We start from the raw sequence: 23380 nt of genomic DNA on the forward strand, positions 1-23380 counted from the left end.
TTTATGTATATAAAAAAGAAATTTATGCAAATTATGCTTATTATCCTTTTGTTTTATGAAAAAAAGATGCTTATTAAGATTTAAGAATCAATCCCCCCCTTTGACACCTCTAATTTCACAATAGAAACCTAGAAATATTGTCCTTTTAGTCTGTGCCTTCAGATTCTTTATCAAGACAAATTAACCCAACTATGCTAATCATTCTCATTTCAAGTATTACAAATGAGCTGGGAGATTCAACTTCCATATGCAAGAGCAACAGAAATTTTTAAAGTAGTCAACTTATAATATAACCACTCAATGATCAATATTTGCATTACGATACAAGTAGGAAAATTAATAACAAAGAAGTACTTTAATTTTCAGTTAATAAAAATGACAAAGTTTATACTACATCCAATTTTATGCTATCAAAAATAATTTAACTAAATACTAACAGTTTATATAATTATACACTATTACACTTAAGAAATGAAAAGGAGGGGAAACAAATCTCACCTCAATGAAAGAATCAATGTGCAACATCAGAGCTTGAGTCCTACTGATGATAAACTGATTGACACATGCAACAGCATGAGACCTAGAAACAAAAGTTTCACATTTAATGCATGCTCACTGCAGCTTTTTTTTTATTTATAGATTGGCAAAAGCTTAAATATTCTTCCAGAAACAGCACAATTGTCTACATATATTCACATATGTATTCATTAAAAGTATGAGCCAAATCTCTTGGTATACCAACAGAGAAGGCTAATGATATATTAAGTGAGAAATTCAAATCGTAGAGCAATATATGTTAGTGTTTCTAAGCAACCGAAAACTGTCTGAAAGGGCAGGTGCAAATTTTTAATAGTGGCTACGCTGAGGTTGGGCAGTGGGGAGCAGGAGGCTGGGGAAGGCATAATGGGAATTCATATACCTACAGATTTAATAAAGGGCATGAATTCCTTTTGAAAGTAAAAATGATGAACAAGTCTACAGCCTTCCGGCAACTCTTATTGGAACTACTTTCAAAAACACACCCTTAATCCAATCATTTATTATCTCTGCTTCTTCCCTAGGCCAAACCATAATCTCCCCCCCACCCCACCCTGGGATTATTGCAATAGGCTATAAATGGTTTCCCAGCCTCCACTACAGCCTGTTCAACACACGTTTCTCCTGTTCAGATTCTTCCAGTGAAACAAACCTATTTTTTATGGCCCAGACCAGCAGTCAGCAATTTTTTTCTGCAAAGGACCAACTAATAAGTATTTTAGATTATGCAGGCCACATAGGATCTTCATCAACTTTAACCATCATTAAAAAAGAAAACCCCACAAAACAGCCTTTTAAAATATAAAAGCCAATTTTTATTCCTAGGCCATGGGCTAGATTTGGTCTCATGGGTCACTTTGCCAAACCCTGGCCTAGACATCCCTGTGTAACATGGTTCCTACTACTTTCCTGACTTCACTTCCAAAGCGTTTTCTTCTGTTACTCTAAAAGGCGTTTCTAACTTCAGAGGCTTTGTGCTCAGTTTCCACCATCTGAAATGTTCTTTCTCCAGGTGTTTCAAAGATTTGCAACTGTACTTTTGCTCAGGATCACTGCACAAATGAGACCTTCACAAAGCATAGTCTACATAAAATATCTCTAGCAGATCCCCTTATTCTCATTATTTTTCTATTAATATTTATCACGATCTGAAATGATATTATTTATTTGTCCCCTCTGCTTCCCACTCCTGAAATATAAAACCCATGAGAACTTTTCTATCTTAATGGCAGTACATCAAGATTCGCCCACAAAATAAAAGTAGGAAAAGGAACATGTATATGTTCCTGAGACATTGTCTGCATAAACCTAAGAAATAATGTAAAGTCCCTTCATATTCTAAAGAAAAATGAGGCCCTAGAATCTTACCTAAAAGTGTGTCTAGCTAGCTCAGTCTCCTGACTTCTATACGATGGCTCCTCCTTCGTATTTCTTTGAGCGCATGTAGGACAAAATTTAAGAGGAACAGAAGGAGAAAAGTCTCTTGCTTAGCCTTATTCCCCAAAAGCAAATACTACTATAGCATTTCCCAAATAGTTATTTCTATTAACAAACATTCTATACCCACACCAGGTAAAAAAGCCCCTTTCCTCTAGTAACCTCTAATCTACTTTTTGTCTCTGTGAATTTAAGTTATCTACCATTAGACAGCTCTCTTGAGTGACAGCATATCATAAAACATTTGTCTTTATATGCCTAGTTTATTTCATGTAGCATGTTTGAAGATTCTTCCATGTTGAAGTCATGTCTTGGAACTTCATTCCTTTTTATGGCTGCGTAACATTCCATTGTGCGTATATATACCACATTTTGCTTATCCATTCATTTGGTGACGGGCACTTAAGTTGTTTCTACCTTTTGGCTACTGTGAATAATGCCTCTATAAACATTATTGTTTATATTGTTATTGTACAAGTATATGACACCCTGTTTTCACTTTCTTTGGGTATGTGGAACTGTGGAGACATGGTAATTCTGTATTTTACTTTTTGAGGAACTGCCATATTGCTTTCCACAGTGGCTGCACCATTTTATATTCCCAGCAAAAATACACTCGAGTTCTAATTTCTCTACATCCTCTCAACTAATTTTTAAAATCCACAAATTGTTAGAAATTATTTATATCTTTAAGTGAAAAGAAACAGTTTTGACAACTATTATTTTATCTCACAGTATTTCTGGTAAAAAAAAAAACAGTATTACTATAGAAAAGTTGCTGTTCTATACATTAGCAGCAAAGGAAGAAGAAAAAAACCACAAAACAGGTAACTGAGTTACCACTTTTAACAGTATCAGAGAAGACCATGTACCTAAGGAATAAATAAAAAATAAATAAAACCCCAAGTAAAATATGCTCGAGACTTCTAAAGGGCAAACTATAAACTTTTATTAAGAACTTAGTATTATGAAGATGTCTGTTTCCTCTAAATTAAACTACAGAATCAACAATTTCAATAAAAATTTTAAGAAGGTTTTTCATAAAACTTAATTCTGGAGTTTATATAGAAGAGACAGGCACCCCAAGTGTTTAAAATGTAGGCTCCAAATGCCATTTCTTTCTAAAAGGAATATAAAAGATCTAGGGTAAAAAAATACAGACAATAAACTTGGAAATAATGTAGATATCCATACATATAAATTAAAAACTCTTTACATTACCTGATTGAATACTAAAAGAGGCATATATTCATAACACTTGAATCAATTTTTTTAAATTAAATCTGTCTCTGATACAGTGTCACTAGCATTTTTCCCTGATGAATGAATTTTTTTAATATGGGCTTTTCCTTACAGTCCTTAATATTTTTTAATTTTAAAAAACTACTCTCTCTAGAGGTATAAGAGGTATTTAATAAATTCATAGTAAATTCTCAGGATTGGAGGATATTCTCAATTGTAGTATTTCATTTAGAATACCTGAGGATTTCAGGCCAAATACCATTTTTTTTTAAGTCTTTCTTCAAGAAATACCTTTATTAGACAAAATTCTGCAAAAAGTAGTTGCTTACTTGTGATTATTTCAAATGCTCTGCCACATTTATAGTCTGTAACCTGGAGGCCTTATTTTCATTCCATTTTGGGACAAAATATAAATTAACCTTATACAAATAGGAAGCACCATCAAAAGATTCTTCCAAGTTGAGATAGTACGAAATGCAATTAAGAAACTAAAATGTATCCCTCATGTATCGTTTGAGCTCTCATTTAATCTGTCCAACTTCTCCCTTCCTACATAGGAATTAACTCCAATATTTTCCTGTTTTAAGCTTTGTTTTAAATAAGTAAACTTTGCTAAAAATAACAAAAGCTCAAAATTTTTGCCCTAAAATGTATCAGAACTCAATCTGAAGCTAAAGCAACAAATTGGTGTGTATCTGAACAACGGAATGGGGGAGTCTATAAACAAACTTACACACATACTGAACACTGCGTATGAGAGAAGTGGTATTTTAAATCAACAGGGGAAATGAAAAGGCTATTTAAAAAACAGACTTAAGAAAAAATTATCCGTACTGAAACGATATAATATATCCCTATCTCACACCACATATCCACAAATATTCCAGATGTATGAAGAGCTGAAACGTCAAAGCAGAACAAAATTAAAAAAAAAATAAAAACAAAAAAGGGAGAGAAGATATTCTCTATATACAAAATTGACAAATTGTCTATACACAAAAAACTGATAAATGATGAGAATTCCTGCCAGCCAATGGTGAAGAACCCAAGAGAAAAAAAGACCAAAAAAGGGCAACACATGCCAGCAATAAACTTATGAGCTGTACACTGTTCTTAATAGGGAATGAAGTACAATATCAAGAACATGAGATACCGTTTTATGTTTCTGATATGCAAAAACTTAAATGTGTGACAATACAAAACACTGAAAGACTATGTATATTCACAGAATCTTATGTTCTTCCAAAAAAAGAGTATAAATTTGTGCAACCATTCTGGAAAATAATTTGGCATTAGTTGCTTGAATTAATTAATGATTTACATGCCCTATGTCCCAGCAATTCAGTTTCTAGATTTTATATGTACACCTAAGAGAAGAAAAAAGGTACACAAATAACCACACTTTTTCATACCTCCTGGACAACCTGAATTCCTACACGGTTAACTACAACAAGAAGAGTAACATTTTATTTTGAAACGTATTATTTACATGTGTGATACAATAAAACATCTACTAAGTTTTCTCTCTGAGAACAATACTTAAGATGAAGAGTAACTAAAATTAAGATGAAGCAAAAGAACTAAATAGAGAATTTAAACAAGGAAAAGATTAAAAAAAATACCATGATTAACCTTTGGCTACTTTCTTTTTTTTTTTTTTTTTTTTTTTTTTTTTTTTTTTTTTTTAAGAGAGAGGGAGGAAGGGAAGGAAAGACAGAGAGAAGGAAGGAAGGATGGAAGGAAGGAAGGAAGAAAGGGAAACATCTTTAAACATTTTCTTGTTTTATTGTATTGTTTGTTTGTTTTTTACATGGGCTGGGGCCGGGAATCGAACCGAGGTCCTCCGGCATGGCAGGCAAGCACTTTGCCCGCTGAGCCACCGCGGCCCGCCCGTAACCTTTGGCTACTTTCTTGAAACCACATTCATCCTTTGGAATAAAGCTTAGAATCTGGAAGTTAAGTCCCCAAAGGTATCAGAATTAATAGCGAAACCCTATGCACTTAATATTCATTCATTTTGGCATCTAGGCCAAATAACAGCATCCAGAAATAGCATAATTTTTATTTTATACATTAATTTGATTATTCTACATAAAAGCAAGAAGTACTGACAAGTGGAAGCTGACATTCAGTAAGCAATGACTTTTCCAGAGAAACAAAAGGCAAACAAGTTAGAAAAAACTAATAATAATTAGATCAAAAAAAAAAAAGTTCAAATCCAAAACTAAAAAACAAAGAGCCTGGGAACTTCTGGTAAAGTTATAAAGAACCACATATACCTTAACAACATACTGAAGACATCATGATAATTGTAACATGGTAGGGTAACTGGAGATTACAACCTTAATCAAAGGCTATTTTATTATTCTAAATACAATAGTAATTCAACAACTATATGCTAGGCTCTATTCCAAGAATTAGGGATGGTGGCAAACAAAGCAAACCAGGTTAACTTAGCACCATGCAACTAGGTTTACTATGTGATTTCAAGGCATACTCAAACATCCTGCCACCTTCCTACTTGAAATGTCTTTTTCATAACTCAATTTAAAACCTTAAACTGAAAGGACTTACAGTATTTAGTTTATTAATCACAAAATGAACAAAGTCAAGAACAGACCTGCATCAGGGATAGGAATGGGACGAGAAAGAGAACAGTGTTTGTCCAGAAACCAGAAGAATTTATAGCATTACATCAGATAATCCAGTTTATTCCAATGGGCAAGATACATAGATGTTATATTGGTGGAATTATCAAACAGCTAAAAACGAAGGTATTATACTAGGCAAGCTTTTTAACTAAAACAAAACAAAACCCAAAACCAATTAATCCTAGCCATAAACAAGGGAACTTCAAATAAGCACTACTATTATCCACTATAAATGTAATTAACCATATAAAAGAATTACCATATTTAATGAAAATTTTATTATAAAGAGTCAGCATTTTATGGGTTTTGTTATTAAAGTAGTAAATTTCAATTATGTAAGCTTATCTTTGTGCAACAGTCCATCCCCTCTGCTAATCATAAAATTACGGGTAAAGGAACATTAAGAGAGTGGTCAGGCTGATGATGTCAGGGTTTATAAAAAAAATTTAATATTAGATAGTTACCTTATTTTTGGACTACTATGCTTGAAGAACTGTAAAAACTTGGGAATCATGATGTTGAGAGGACGATCTAAAGCATCACTATCTAAAATCTCAGCAGAATCTTCACATATCTTCTGAAGGGCACCGAACGCTCCCTGTAAAAGACATGTATTTAAATCTCTAGAATTCAATTTACATAAAGCCATTTTAAAAGCAAACTGAGGAACAATGTTTAACATATAGATCACTGTTCTCAGCCTATACATAAATGCTGCCCTCTAAAATAGATAAATGTAACCAGTCTATTTTTTCCCTAGAGCTTAGTTACTGTGTGGCCCATGATACTCATACTGGAGAGAATCGCTGCAATCATCACTGCCGGAGGACTTGCCCGGTTCATGCTGCTACCAGCAACAGGCACTGGTTATTACAGCTCCCGGTGTCCTCTCAGGGGCCTGAAATCCACTGGACCCAGGAGTATTTTTCTTGTCCCATTGGTTTGCAGCTGTAGATAGATTAGGAAGTTCTTTTGGGGCTAATCGTAAAACTTCAGGATGTTATATAGCTTCTATATATTGGAAAGCCTTCCTGAAGGCAGTTCTAGCATGTTTTTCAGCCTTAAAAATTTCAGGTATTTTCCGGTTACAAATGAGATTGAAATAGTTTGATCCAAATACTGGCTCAAGTAAACCCATACTGGATAACTGTAGTCATCTGAGAGTAAACTAGGAACCATCTTGACTTGATCCATAAATCCTTTCTCAGTAGAAATAAACTGTTGAGTAACTCACACATTAACAACCCAACCCATGGCTGGAAATCCACTCTACAGCTGGCTCAGCAAGATACCAGATTAGGAGATTTGCTACATACTTGAGTTCAGGTACTGACACTATAAATGCTCTAATCTTTTCTGGACTTGTTCTGAATTATTTCAGATCTTCACAGAATAACCAACAGTCACTCCAAAGAGTATACCACAGACTGCTCTGTATATGGAGTGAGGCTAAGGTTCTGTGCCAACCACTGACTGTGCGTGCAAAGTGGAGGTTTACTATCAAGATTCTGCCCTACATTATCTTGATCCCTGACCGGATTTTTTCACTGGCTGTAGAAAGAGCATCATACAGCTTATTAATACCATGGCACAGGAGTACGAGTCTCGGGGTAGTGAAGTCTAGATTCTGTGGTATTTACGGGTCAAACACTGCCTTTACATCCTTCTTGATACCTTCTTTCCTTCTGATTCCTGGCCATCTTTGCCTCCTCCTGGGGGGAACTTAGGGTCTCACCTGTCAGTAAACTGTGGAATCCTAGAGGCTGAGTTCTGGTTCCAACAGTGTGTCTGTTGCTAGGTTTCCTCCTGGTGAGGGGGATTTATTCCTAATCATTCCATTTTAAAACAGAAATTACTATACCACTGAGTTATCCAAGTCTCAGTTTAAATATAATGACACATCTTTATTTTAACACTAAATAACTTTGAACTAGATTATATTTGGGTTGGCAAGGATTTTAATAAATATCATCTAATCCAAAAATTTTAACTCCCCTGAAATATTCTTGTCAATTTAAGTCAATGCTATTTTTCTATTCTTAAATATCAGTTGTTAAACCAGAATTTAAAGCTCTCCATTTGCGTACAAATTCTTACACTTCTCTTCCTAACTGACACCATTAAGTTATTACTAATATTTAAACCATGCACTGGATAACTATGGACAAAATCTGTTAAAAGGGCAGGCAATTCAAATTGGCAAGTTTTCCCCTATAACCGTTTTTATACCAAAAGGTCTAACTCGGAGCTCTTGTACATAATATATAACCTACCTACTAAGTTTTTCAGCCACTTATTTCACTGTCTATAATCCTATCAGCACATGGGTGATTATTCTCCACAGTACAGCTAATTTAAAAAGCACCTAAAAGAAGGTAAACCTATGAGGCAAACCGTAACCCATACCAAACTTTAAAATCTGTTCTATAACTATTTGCTAAAATGTACTTGGAAATTTACTGCTTTTCTGTATATTCATTTTGCAATTAAAAAAAAAAAAGACCCTGTAAAGCAATTGCAATTGCCCAATACTCTTCTAGAGTTTATGATACCTTAAAAAATAATTAACTTGGGGATTTGTGAAGTTCAGATTTTAACTAACTAAAATATAAAATTTCAGTTCTTAAATTTAACATGCATTAAATTAGTACTAGGGATTTCTATTGTCCTGGTAAAATAGATAAATGTGAATAATAACTTCTTAAAAAGATGTTTTAGTTGTGAAAGCCTGTTAAAAGTGACTCTAAACGTGAACTTATTAGCTACTGTAGCAATAAAAATCAAAGTAAAACTTTTGACTAAGAGCAAATATTTAGTCAATCATTCCATACCAATTTCTACAAATCTACTTTAGTTCAGGTACACAGCAATACCATATACTTAAACTAAGACAGAAGCAATAGTTTCCAAAGCACTCTTCAATTCAACAAGTAGTTACAGGACACATCCCAGAGTTTGTCATGGGCTACCATGCAATCCTCAGATTTTTCCTTCTAGCTGCTCCAGAATATAGGAGGCTAGAAGGCTTAAATATTTTTTTATCATCATCAACATTTTTCTTTCTCTTTTTTGTGAAAAATAACATCTATACAAAAAAAGCAATAAATTTCAACACACAGCACAATTAGTTGTAGAACAGATTTCAGTGTTTGACATGGGTTACAATTCCATAATTTTAGGTTTTTACTTCTAGCTGCTCTAAGATACTGGAGACAAAAGAAATATCAAGTTAATGATTCAGCATTCATATTCATTTGTTAAACCCTACCTTCTCCCTATAACTCCACCATCACCTTTGATCTTTCCATCCCTCTCTTTAGGGGTGTTTGGGCTATGGCAATTCTGAACTTACGATACTGGAAGGGTCTGTCACTAATATGGGGTAGGGAGATGGAATTATCTGATGTTCTGGAGAGGGTGGGCCCTCTAGGTTTCAGGATTGGTCCAGGGACCTATCTGGAGATTGTAGGTTTCTGGCAAGTTTCTCTAGCACATGGAACCCTTGTGGAATTATATATTGCCCTAGGTGTTCTTTAGGATTGGCTGGAATGGTCCTGGTTGGGGACTGGCAGGTTATGATAGCTAGCAAGGTCTAACTGAAGCTTGCATAAGAGCAACCTCTAGAGTAGCCTCTCAACTCTAACTGAACTCTCTTTGCCACTGATCCTTTATTAGTTACACTTGTTTCCCCCTTTAGGTCTAGATGGAATTGTTGATCCCACATGCCAGGGCCAGATTCATCCCTGAGAGTCATCTTCCACGTGATGCCAGGGAGACTTTCACCCCTGGATGTCATGTCCCATGTAGTAGGGAGCACAAAGATTTCACTTGCAGAGTTGGGCTTACAGAAAGTGAGGCCATATCTGAACTTGCATGAAATTTCAATCTCTTTATATGTTATTACAATTATACCAAAGGCACTATTTAAACTAAATGCTAAATGATGATTAAATATTTTTTTCAAGCATTAATGGAAAATGTATACAGGAAAATGAGGATTTTTTTTTCTTTTAGAGAGGCAGAATGGGTAGTTAGGGGTGACTTAAAAAGGGTCCTTTGCTAACTCTCCTTCCATCTTTCTTTTGCTTCTCCACCTCAAGTCGGATAAGGTGACAAACTGTAAGTCAGAAGACCTCCTAACTCCTTTTTGTTAGTTTATTCCTGTGCCTGCCCTGCCACCTTCAAACCCAGCTTTTTTTTTTTTCTGGAGAGAGAAAGTAGTCACCGTTTTTGAGAGACAAAATCACCTTAAATGGTTTCAGCTTAAAATATACTTCTACCCAAACTAGAAGTCTGCTAATGAAAGAGTATTCATCAAACAGTGAGAGCTTGTAGAAGAAATCCGTACAGAATCTCACTCACCTCCTCAAATGGAAAGGTTGCTACTGATATAACCAGTGGCAAATTAACAAAATATCATGTATGATTAAACCTAGACAACTAAACATAGTGTAGACATATCAAACAATAAGAAGCACAGACAATTTAGAGAGGCTAAAAAATTACCATCATACACACATAACATATATACCCAACAGTACTAGAACATAAAAAGAGACTAGATATTACCTTGTAGAAAATACACAAAGAGGTTTTATAATTTTACAGTCTTTAACTATATAAAATAATAAAAGAAACGATCATAAACATAAATGTAAGACACGAAGATAACTAATCAAAGTTTTGAGGAAATATTTTTGTCCCTAAAGGTTGCTAATACACAATATAAGAGAAATAGAAAAGAACAATTACAATGAAGCAAACAGCATACCTCACAGGTGTTGTAATCTTCAGAATCCAAAAGGCTACAGAGCTTCGGTAAGAGGTCAGGCCAATTCTGCAACTCTCCTTTGGAAGCTATGGTTGTAATCAAAATACCTTCAAAGAAAACACACATCTTTAGGAAATCCATCTGCGTATACAGATATTGTCATGTGAGCAAGTACATACACACACATACTTTTAAACTGTTCCAAATCAACCTATGACTCCCAAACCATATAACATTCTTAAATGACATCCATGATCACCACACCGTGTTTGCAGAGAAACCACAACATGAACCAGATCTGTTTCTAATCTTGTTTCCCAATACTTCAACCTCATTAAGTTCTTTTTACCAAGCATCTATACAAAAGGCTACAACTTAATCTTCTCCAACAATATCAAGAGTAGTTCCCCTAATTAAAATTATTCCAATTTTTAAGTTACATAGAAAGAACAGAAGGGTAAATACCAAAATATAAGCAGCACTTATGTTTGTGAGGTTCAAATAATAGATCCATTCAAAAACGAGGAACAGCCACCTAGCATAATCTGTGATCACAGCCACAGACTATGGTTAGGAGAGATAAAGGAGATGAGCATCAACTGAGAACAATTCTACATGTTCACTGTTTGTAACACTCTCCCATGAGGTGGACAGGAAACATATTCCACTCCTGCAGCACTTTCCTTATCATGGATGTACTGCCAGCAAGGTGATCTTAGAGGCTGAGAGGAAAATGCTGAGTGACCATGTTGCTTTGACTGATGGATTTATTTCAACTGTTGGTGCAACTTGGTTGTGAGATTAATGGATCATGCAAAAACACAAAAATGTAACAAATATTTTTTCTGCCTTAGCAGATATACACACAAAATGCCTATCATACAGTAAGTTTTCAATGATCATTACTGAACACTAAATTCCACCATTTATGTGTAAATTTTCCATCTTTATTTTTGAAAATGTTGCTCCCCATGGTAAAGAGCTAAAAAATGTGAAGTTGTAGGCAAATATTTATCCTCCACCAAAAGAATACAATTATATGTAAGAATCAACGTACTGATAGCATTAAAGATTAAAAAAAACCCTTATAATAAAATAGTCTTCCCAAAGCAGCAAGACTAATAGCAGACCTGCTTCTTCTTGTCATTTATTGTTTCCGTAAGTTAAAATATAAAAAGAATTGAGGGAAAGAGAGTAACAACTGGATCTGCCTAAAAGGAACTAAGCGTATATTAAGTAAGATGACAAACAAGCAATAATTAATAAGAATTGAACAGAATCTACAACTTGGTACTACAGTCCACTGACATGGTTTTTGCTAGGAAAGCACTACAGAAAGTTGATAGACAAATTCAAAATTTATTCCATCCTACAATTTCAATCATTACAGTAAAAGCTTTCAATACCTATCTAGCACAGATGCAAAAAGTGAAACATGATAGATAATTCACAGTTTACAACAAATACTGGAGTGAAAACTGGTATGAATGGCAATGCCTATTTAATTTAAAATGTTTAAATAACACCCGTTAAGACTTTAAACAAGTAACGCAATTTTTACAAATTAATCCTACAGAAATACTTCCACAAGTGTATAAATAACACACACAAAAGGATGTTCAGTGAAATTTTACAAATCTATTTTCCAAAGAGAAACAATTTCTGGTTAGTCAATGTATTATCATACAGTCTTTGAAACGTGGCCCATGCAATCCCTGACAACATCCCCAATATATAATAAGGTTAAAAATTTAAAAACAATGCATAAAATACAGTGTGCCTGATCCTGCTTAGAAAATTATAAGTAGCTATGTACAAGGAAAAGATCTGTACTAATACTCGAACTGTTTGCCTTTCATAATACATACATTTCTATAATGTTGGATTTTTTAATAACTAGCAAGTCTAATTTTACAATCAGTAATTTGCCCTTTATTAGTGAAAATACTTATTAAATACTATGCTGCAAGCATTGCATTAGATGCTAAGAAACAGAAAACAAGTAATGCACGGTCCTTGCCCTCAAAGTCAGCTAGGACAGCAGTTCTCAACCTGCGGGATTCTGACCACCGTAGGCCCTTTGGCACTGTCTGGATACATTTCTGGACAACATGGAGTGGCTGCACTAGTAATAGCGGGCAGAGGTCGGAGATGGTGGTTAATATCCTAAGATACAAAGAACAGTCCAACAAAAGAATTATCAGGTCCAAAATGCTGAGGTTGAGAAACCCTGGTTCTAGAAGAATCAAGACCTCTTAAACGAGTGAGATCTACGCTACTATACAGATATCAAGAACCTTCTACTAAAGTTAATGAGTGATGAGAATGGTTTCCAATTTCTGAAATGCCTTTCAGAAACCTAGAGAAATTATTTTGCCTTTAAAATATATTCTTAAAATTAAAAACAAAACAAAACAAACTTGTTATATAAACTAAGCAACCAAAGTAAGAGATAACAAAACAACAAAAAAAAGCAAACAGCAAACTTCCCTGATTAACTTGGCTGGAAAGTACCAATATTTCTAAATAAGCTCAGCAATTTTCCTGAAGTAAAACAATTTACCTTCATCAAAAATCAAAAGGATCACAATTCTTCAGATGAGACAGATACATTATTAAATACTTTAGAATCTTAATGCTATGCTCCAAAATAATTTCTCCCTTCTTTGCTAAAAATTTGTTATGTCAGTCCTACTGACCATCTTCACTAGTCTTCTTCCAAAAAAACAAAAATGAAGAGGCAAACAGGTTTTTTTTTTTAATTAGCATAAAATGGACACTTTACTGGACCAGCTGCCTATCTTCTTTCAAGCTGACAGCTTGTTTTATCTGTATTACAGGTTTATTTAAATGGAAAGTTCCAAACATACATAAGAGCAATGTGAAAACTAAATGTTTCCATTACACAACTTAGGAACACCATTCATAAATACATAGCTAACCTTGCTTCATTTATATTTTTATGCCTGTCTATGTCACAACTCAAAACCCCCAATTGTTTTTGGATCAATTCCCAGGCATCGTATCATTATTTAAAACACATTGTAAGGTGTTGAAAATGGATGGTATGGAGGACAAAGTACAATCAATGCAAGCAAGGGTCTATAGTCAACAGGCGGGGAGGAGGGAGGGCATAAGGGAAGGATTCTCTGTGGGAGAAAAGGAAATGTCTTCATACAGACCATGGTGGCGAAGGCAAGTCTACACACTTAGGTTGTACTGGATGATGTGCAAATAAAACTGTTTAAAAATGAACAGAAACAAGTGCTAGAGAAAATGTGGAGAAAGAAATGTACCTATTCACTGACAGCAGGTGTTCTAGTCTGCCAAAGCTGCCAGAATGCAACACACCAGAGATGGATTGGCTTTTAGTAAAAGGGGATATATTCAGTTAAAAACTTAAAAACTTAAAAGTTCTTCAGAGGAAAGGCAGCTAAGTTTCACCAGAAGTTCTTACATGGATAGGCACAGGGCGGTGTCTGTTGGCCTTCCCTCCCAGCTTCTAGGTTCAAACAGCTTTCCCAGGGGCAATTTCTATCTACTACTTCTTGCAAGTGCTGAGATGAGGTGTGCTGAGCTGCTTGGGCAGTGCTGTGCAGAGCTCTCTTCTGACCTGTTTTTAAGCCTCCAATTAATTAAATTAAACATTACTTATGGTAGAAGGCACTCCCCCTAGCCAGCTGCAGATGTAATCCACCACAGCTGAGTTTCACATGCTAATGATTCAAGTCTACAGCAACAGAACTAGATACCATCACCTGGCTGAGCTGACGCCTGAACCTAACTACCACAGTAGGGAGCTGCAGCCCCTTGGAGGGCAGTGTGGTGGTTTCACAGGAGGCTAGGGGTGGGGTTGCCATGATACTGAAACCCCGCTGCTCAGTATATACCTGGAGGAACTGAGTGTGGGGACAGGACTGGACATCTGCACACTGATGTTTATAGTGGCAGTGTTCGCAATTCACAATGGATGGAGCTGGCCTAAGGGTACAACGACTGAGGAATAGAAGGGAAAACTGGTGTGTACATACACCAAGGGCTGAGGAATGGAAGGCGGATCTGTGGTTTATATGTACACTGAGTGGCTACAAGAAGGAATGAAGTTGTGAGGCATGCAACTAGGTGAATGAACCTTAAAGACTGTATGTTGAATGAAATGTCAGAAACAAAGAGACAAATATTATCATGCCTCAAAAAAAAAACGAAGAGTAAAAAAAATCTATCTATCTATATATACTGAAGTTATTTCTGAAGTTCCTTCAATTATTTTTTCAGTGAAGCAGAGTAAAACAAAATTAAGATTTCATTTGATTAGTTTCTCTACTCAAAACTGCAACGACCTTTCTCAATCAGAATACTTAATATGTAATATAAACTAGCACTAAAACCAAGAACCTTTCATAGTCTATTAATAGGTAACAAGAAATAAAAATTATCCTTATGTATCTCATTTCCACTTATGTATTTAAAATAAGATGTTAAGTCAGAAGATACTTTAAGTGCTTAAATAATTCCCAAGATAAATGCTGCTTGCAAACATGTTGAAAAACCTTTATGGGATGTAGGAGGAACCCAGCACTCACTGAGAGAGATAAACAACTCTTCTTTTCCCAAGTACCTTTCAAATTTAAGACACAAAGTACTGTGGTTTGAATAAAACAGTACTTAAAGATCTAGGAAGTCCCTTTCCTCAAATGTCCTCTTCTCATTTCATTTAAAATTAGGGTTAATAACAGCAATGTTTAATATAAGAATGTTTGGGCAGAAGTCACAGAGCCTACTATATAAGCAAGAATTGGCTACTTTTTCTGGTCAATAAAAGTCAAACCCGCAATGAGATAAAAAAATAAAACTAAGGAATGCCTAATGAAAGCGTGTGACTCACTATATCCATTTAAACAACCTGCCAGACAAACAGCTTTCCAGATTCCCTGTAAACCTTAGCTGCATCAAGCAATATACTGAATGTTGTCACACTAGTAAACTACTCTATAGTATAGTACGCCTGCCTATTTCTGCTTCCTCCAGTGGATGTGTTGTTTACCAACCATCAGTTGTGTCTGCTCCCAAACGTATTTATATCAGTGTTATAATTAAGTATCTTACAATGTTAGAGGTTGCTAAAAAGAAAAAATTGTGTCTTCAATGAAAACAAGCAAGCTGAATGCTCTGAAAAGACTAAAAAAGTGAAACTGGAGATTAGAGCCCATGTATTAAATTAAGGCAGACAGACAGTAAGGAACTTCAAGCTGTATACAAAGAAAAGGCTACAAGCCTAAATTAAAATGTTCAAGGTACACGTCATTTGTTGGTATCCCCTTTTATCCAACTTCAATTAAGTAATCATCATGTAATCATAACAGTATTTCAAAAGCATTTAAGTGGCAATGAAATATGTTCCCCATCACAATTCAACATGAAGTGGGAAACAAAAATTTCTATGGAAAGAATCTGTCACATCTAACAGCAAGCCAGTCACAAAGAAGGCAAGTGAACCCTTACAATGTAACTTACCTACAGTGGCTCTAATGAGAGGAGAGGAGTCACCAATATTGTTCAAACATTCACTTTTAATAAAGTCAGTTACACCATTTGGAAAATTTTGAAAATGTGCTTTCACATTATTCTTCAAGATGAGACCACTCAATGATCTTGTGGGTTCATCTGCAATAAACAACAGTATTAAGTTCCAAAACAGTCTTTGTTTCAAAATACACCAAGAACAATAACTCTAAAACAAATTATATTTAAAAATTGTAACATTCCAATAATTTAATTTAATTTTACTATAATCAGGGAAAAAATGATTATCAAAAGATTAGCTCCATGATTTAAGAGTTCAGGGTTTCTCAACCTTGGCACTACTGACACATTCGGCTGGATAAGTCTTTGTTGTGGAATGCTACCCTGAACATTTTCGGATGTTTAGTGGCATCACTGGCCCACTAGATGCCAGTAGCACCCCTCTAGTTATGACAATCAAAAATGTTCCCAGTGTTGAATATCCCCCTGGCAGGGGGCAGGGGCAAAATCACCCCTGGTTGACAACCACTGATTTAGTTTTGTTTATATCCGGCTACTGTACTTAAGCTTTACTGGAACCATATCAATATCAAATCACAGATCTGAAGGATAAGTCATTAAAAATACTCTATTAAAAAAATTATGTGTACAAAGAACATACGGGATTACCTTCACATAACAAATATAATTGCCCTTAATTTTTATCATGTTTTTCACTTGCCTCTGAGCTAAAAAAAGGCAAAAATTAAAACTTTTCCAAAACAGAACTTAAAAAAAAAAGTTTAACCTTACAGATGGTACAACAAATTTTCAAAAAGCATTTTAACACTAGGAGACTATAATTTATAATAGATGTAATATACCTATTATAACAGATGGTGTTCTAGTTTGCTAGCTGCTGGAATACAACACACCAGAGGCAGATTGGCTTTTAATAAAAGGGGATTTATTTCATTAGTTCTTCAGAGGAAACGTTCAACTGAGGTTCTTTCTTACATGGGAAGGCACAGGGTGATTTTTGCCAGCCTTCTCTCCAGGCCTCTGGGTTCCAACAACTTTTCCCTGGGTGATTTCTTTCTGCATCTCCAAAGGCCTGGTGAGCTGTGAGTGCTGAGATGAGGTATGCTGAGCTGCTTGGGCTGTGCTATGTTGAGCTCTCTCATTTAAGCACCAGCCAATTAAATCAAACACCAGTCATTGCAGCAGGCATGCCTCCTAGCTGACTGCAGATGTAATGAGCAACAGATGAGGTTCACACGCCATTGGCTCATGTCCACAGCAACAGAACTAGGCACCTTCACCTGGCCAAGCTGACACCTGAACTGAACTACCACAGATGGTTTACCAACTGGCATCACCACTAACAATATTAGCAATAATTGACATCTTCTGGACATTATTATGTACTAAATACTGCTAAGTGCTTTCCAAACAGTACTGCATTTAATTCTTAATAATCTCATGAGATAGGTATTAGACATATGAAACTGAGGCCTTTGTCACAGTCACACAAAGTTTCTAACTGAAAAGCCAAAATACCAAAAACCTGGGAGTCTAGTTTGAGAGTCTATACTCTACAGTAATACCCTCCTCAAAGGGCTACAAGCCACGAATAGCTGGCACTGTGAACAGAATATGCTATTTTTATACATAGCACAACTGTTTTAAATACCTTAAGAAATAAAATACTCCGAGCTTGTTCTAATTAGTAGTGCTCCCAAAGTTAAATGGCACTGAAATCTTTAAAAGGGTGGAATACATGGAAAGGGACGTAAAACCCGTTCAAGCAATCACAGCCAACACAACACAGCCTAAGAGAGCTTTTACGTCATCATTTAAAAACTTCTTTCAAGTTTAAATTATAATCCATTCCAGTGAGTAACAAAACAAAAATACATTCCTTCCCACTCTAAATTCTCTCTAAAGTTTGAAGTTGCCATGAAATAAATGACAGCCATTTATTTAACTTCCTCAAGCAATAAATTTTCTTTTTATTTTATTTAACTTGGATCTTAACTCACAGCCATGTAATTATATTTTAAATGGCATGTGTATTTGTTTACAAGGAATACACTATATTATCTTTGCAGTAAAGGTTACAAGATGAAGTGTCTTAAGCTACAGTACAAGGTGAAGCAATGTAACATTAAAAAGAATTATATAGCTTCTGTGCAAAATCCATTCTAAAAAAATTCACCAACTAACGTATTCCTTTTTTAGAAAAGTAAAACAATTTCACTGGGCCTAATTTGCTCATCTGTAACGTAAGGGAATTAGACCAGTTTACCCCTGAGGTCTCTTCCAGATACAACACTTCATTCCACAGTTTAGCGGTAAGATTACTAAAAGAGGATTTTCACTGTAAGATGTTGGTAATGTTATGGATGGCCACAATGTTAAGGTTTTTTAAAATGGAAAACTAGATGTAGCCAACTCATGTCCTAATTTTTCTGGGGGAAAAAAATACATGAGTAAACACCAGAAGAAATATCAAGTTATCATATTAATGTAAGTTCTGTGTCCTTTGAGAAACTGCCCACATGATTTTCTAATTAACAGATGTCTGTGGAAGCAGTTACACCCAACCTCTTTTACCACTACTTGAATTACAAGGTTTTAAAATTATGCTTTACCTTCTCGACGTAAAGAGAGAGAAATGAGACAAAATAAAGTGTCAGTGGCTGAAAGATTTCAAACACAGTCAAGAGGTTATCCTGGAGGTTATTTTTACGCATTTTATAGATATCTCCTTTTTAGTTTAAGGTGAATTAGAGAGGCTATAGGGAAGTGCCTGAAACTGTCGAGATGTGTCTCAGTAGCCAATTTCTTGAAGATGATTGTCTAACATTATAGCTCTAGCAATGTGACTATGTGATTGTGAAAACCTTGTGTCTGATGCTCCTTTTATGGGTAAAAAACACAGATTAAAAATAAATAAATAATAAGGAGAACAAATGTTAAAATAAATTGGGTAGATGGAAATACTAGTGGTCAATGAGAGGGAGGGGTAAAGGGTACAGTATGTATAAGTTTTTTTTTAATTTCTTTTTTTGGAGTGATACAAATGTTCTAAGAAATGATCATGGTGATGAATACACAACTATGTGATGATATTGTGAGCCACTGACTGTATACCATGCATGGAATGTTTGTTAAGTATGCTTGCTTGTGTTTGTATGCTATTTATCAATAAAAATATTTTTTTAAATGTCAAAAAACAAAAAATAAAATAAAATAAAATTATGTTTTAAGAATCCTTATCTCAAGAAAACCTTGAGGAAGAGTGTAATATCTTAACAATCTTAAAACTTGGAACCTAGGGTGGGAAAGTAGATGGCTTAGCAAAAATAAGTTTAAAATGTTCAAGTAAAATAATCACGGATAAGAAAATTCATTCACTAAATATTTTAGTGTTTTAAAAACAAATAGCATTGATTATTGATCACCAACCATGTGTGATTAAAATAAATAAAAGTTTTATATTAAAAAGCAATATATCAAATATACTTAGAAAACTAGCCCTATCTAACTGCTGAACTTAAAGATAAGCTGAAGGAATTCCTTAATATTAGATTCAAAATATTCTATTATGCCCCTCAATCACAAATGAATCCCCCAAATTAACTAGAAAATTATCTGAAGACAATTTAAAATGAATCATTATACTGTATATGGATTATCAAAGTCTGAATAAAGTGAGATTTTTTAGTGAGATTTTACCACCCATTAAGACCATTAGCCTATTACAGCTCAAAGATGAAACCTTACATGAAACCTTGCAGATGGTCTGGTAGTCTAAACCAGTTATTTTATAGCTGAAAGAAGCAGGAGAGGTTAAACGACTAATGTCACTGTAGAGCCTAAAACTTGTTATTTCCCAACTTCAAGTGCAGGATGTCTTTACTAATTGCACTGCGGCTTTTGAAACAGCAATCACTATTAATAGTGTATACCACACTTTCATTCAGAAGTCAGAAGTAGTTCAATAAATATCTGAGTGCCTCCATGTGTCTGACAAATGTTTCAGGAAGAGACTAACTCAGTACTCAAATAGGAATGTTATACAGAACACCCAGAACTACAATGGCAGCTCTGTGAGGGTGTTTGGTTGGTTCACTTTTATCTCCCCAAAACTTACAAATTACCTGGCAAAGAGGAGGTGCTTGATATTTGTGAATTGAACAAAGTCCACTGGGGCACATTACATGTCTTAGAAAACAATCAAATGGCATGTCATTTAAAAATGAGGCCAGTATTCAGGCTTTAAACATACAGTAGTAATTTCAATCTAAAACTGTTGAGGAAGAATAGTTAAAAAACAATGTTTCATTTCTATATATTCTGTCAACTATTAAACCCTTCAATAGACCATAATCTGTGTATTAAAACTATTAACTTTGTGATATTCATGTATAAGTATTGAAGTAAAACACCTAAGTAGACTTTGCAACACTTTTCATTTACAAACAATGAGAGAATTTATTATATAAACACACAATTAACAACAGAATGCTTATTAAACATATCTAAATGCTCAGGGTAGTAGGAACTCTAAGTCTCTACCCACCACACATAAACCATGTGGTATTACAAAATGAAATCCTTTGAAATGAATTAATTCCCAGTATATTTAGTAGGTTTTAAAGATACATTCAAATATTTACCAAAATAGACACTACTTACCTTCAGATTTTAATTTTGTAAGAACAAAAATCAGGTAGTTGTTAAAATCTGGATATTGATTGAGTTGTTCCAGTTTCTAGAACAAACAGTAGTTAAGGAAACGTTCCAGGGTAATCTATGGAAGAAATTAAGCATTTTCATGTGGATATTGAGAATTCCTTTGTGATATGTTTAGCTTTCCATTTTTACTTAGAATAAGGTATCAATTCATTATTCCAAAAAGAGTCCAGTGCTTGTTAAATCTCTTAGGTGTCATGTGGCTGAAATACTAAAATTACTATAGATACTTATACCAATTATAGAAATACAATTTAAGTAACTTTCAGCTTCGCCACATTCAATACAAATTGTTTATGCAAGTGCCAGCTTCAGCATGTTCAACACAGCAACTTTTTTCAAAACAAATCTTTTATGATTTATGTGAACTATAATATATCTTGACCAGAAATATTAAAATGACAAAATTAAAAAGTACACCAAAGAAAATGAGTCTTTTAGAGATGATTAAGAGAAATCAACTTTACAAAATGGTTTAAAAAAAGTTTCTATTAGACTCATTTTGTTCTTTAGAGTTCAAAAAATTAAGGTAAAATGCCTTTTAAGCACAAGTCGACACATCCAATCTTACTAAGTCAGCATTATGAGATTACTGCTCTGCAACAGTACAATTGTTTCTCCCCAAGATCTAACATTTCCAGTAACACAAATTTGCAGGTATTTCCTTGCTGCTGGCAGGCAATAGTGACATCAGGCTCCATGTAGCTTTCTTCATGCCTTGATTCTTAACCCCTAAAATGCTTGCCAATTGTCCCTCATAACACAAAAAGATTAAAATGTTTTTACTCAAAGGACCATACAAATTTCTGAGGAAATTCATGGCATAATATGTATTATATGTACCTAGAATTTTTACTGCATATCTGAATACTCTTAATATTTGGGGCTAAATGTAAATCAACTAGCAAAACACACACTCCAGTAAAATTCCAAAGTCTAAACTTTCACTGACCAAGACAAACTCATACAAGTGACTTCTTACTTCAGCGAAAGACCAAGATTAACAGCTACTAAAATGCTGAGAGATCACTAAATTTTTCATAAATTTCCCTGACAAGCTTACTTTCTTACAACTCAAGCTATCTGTCCATACTATTGTTACAGTCTTTCAAAAAGCACTCAAGCCTATACAAAAACTATAATTAAATACATTCTTTCCTAAGGAGACAAAAGCACAAGGTCATTATGAAGCACTCTGACAATATAAAGGACTGCATCTTTTCAATAATGTTCTCCTTTATCAGTATCAGAAATTTAATCTGTCCCTTACTCAGAAGGCATATGCTATGCTCCAGGCACACAGACTACACTGTACATTTAACTTAAGTCCGCCAAGCACCTAAAGGGCATATAAAAGGTACTTAATAAATATATACTAAAAGAAAAAACTATGATATATAAAATGTGATTCTGGCTTGACTAATTTAAAAAACTAATAACCTACATAATATCCATAACTTGTTAAATATCAACCTCATCATTCCTAGAGCTGTAGGCTATGACATAACACAAATTCAGATGGAGTCACAGCAGGGTTCCAAATACAAGGTCCAATACACATCACATCAAAGCTACTATTCTTTCCTTAATACTTGCAGTATTCAAACGAAATGGCTTTTTAAAAATCCAAGCAATCCTAATGCGTCATTCCTTCCATTCTCCATTTTTTTTTTTACTGGGCCAGTATTGCATTAACCGAAAAGCTCAGCATGTATTTACTCAACTACTGACGGTTTTAAGTCACAGTAATGCAGTACTTCTTAGAAACTTATTTTTCTGAGCTTCTTGTGTATTCGTACATAAATAACTTCAGCTTTAAAGTGCTTTAAATATAAATAAGCCTGAATAACAGTATGAGCTTACTTACCCAGTCCCTTTTTAAATAAATTTGTTGCTTATTAAGAACAGAAATCAGGCGTCTTTTCTGCAAAAAGTACATTTTTTTTCCTTCGAAGAACTTACTTCTTTGGACTTAAATTAACAGGGGTCAACAGACGAGGATTTAAGATCAGGTGAGTGAATTTGTTTTCCTTACGCACCCAATAAGACCTGTCCATTTGCCCAGTTCAGGGCACTGCAGAAAGCATCCGTAAGAGCTTTGCTCCTCTTCCTCCCCCTTCTCCCCCAAACCGTAGCCCTGGGCTTCTCGCTCCACCCGGCCCTCGGGGAAGAGAGTCACTGAGCCGTCCAGAACCAAGGCCTGGGGGCTCGGTCTCGCACCCGGTGTTGGCACCGCTCGGGACGAGGCCTGGCCCGACAGCGCTCCCCGGCCGCTCCAGCCTCCACCCCTCTTAGGGCAAGGGACGGGGGTACAGGCCCAGCCAAACGCCACGGCCCGCGCACGCGGCGCGGGCTCCACCCCGCAGCGCCCCAGCCCGGCCTTCCGCCCCGCCCCGCCCCGCGTGGGAGCCCCGCGCACATGTCGCCGCCCGCGGCCGGAAGCCGGCGCACCCCCGGCGCGGGCGCGAGGGCCGGGTGC

At 35.3% G+C, this 23380-nt stretch overlaps 1 protein-coding gene across 3 annotated transcripts in view; it reads right to left on the reverse strand.

Annotated features, from left to right (window-relative positions):
- TNPO1 (transportin 1) overlaps window positions 1-23380 on the reverse strand; it is a 108413-nt gene that overhangs the window by 52221 nt on the left and 32812 nt on the right. For 2 of the 3 annotated variants that reach the window (XR_013167193.1, XM_077139488.1), the window contains exons 3-7: window positions 20845-20920; window positions 16153-16302; window positions 10639-10745; window positions 6332-6465; window positions 499-580 (exon numbers count right to left, since the gene is read on the reverse strand). Coding sequence is in view for 2 of the 3 variants with exons in the window: in XM_077139488.1 (XP_076995603.1) it covers window positions 499-580; window positions 6332-6465; window positions 10639-10745; window positions 16153-16302; window positions 20845-20920 (549 nt within the window). In the remaining variant the exon portion in view is untranslated. Of the gene's footprint in view, window positions 1-498; window positions 581-6331; window positions 6466-7451; window positions 7576-10638; window positions 10746-16152; window positions 16303-20844; window positions 20921-23380 lie in introns of those variants that run through there. The other variant, XM_077139489.1, reaches the window with a different exon arrangement.

The sequence above is a fragment of the Tamandua tetradactyla genome, chromosome 21, assembly GCF_023851605.1.
Source record: "Tamandua tetradactyla isolate mTamTet1 chromosome 21, mTamTet1.pri, whole genome shotgun sequence".
Classification (NCBI taxonomy): Eukaryota; Metazoa; Chordata; class Mammalia; order Pilosa; family Myrmecophagidae; genus Tamandua; species Tamandua tetradactyla.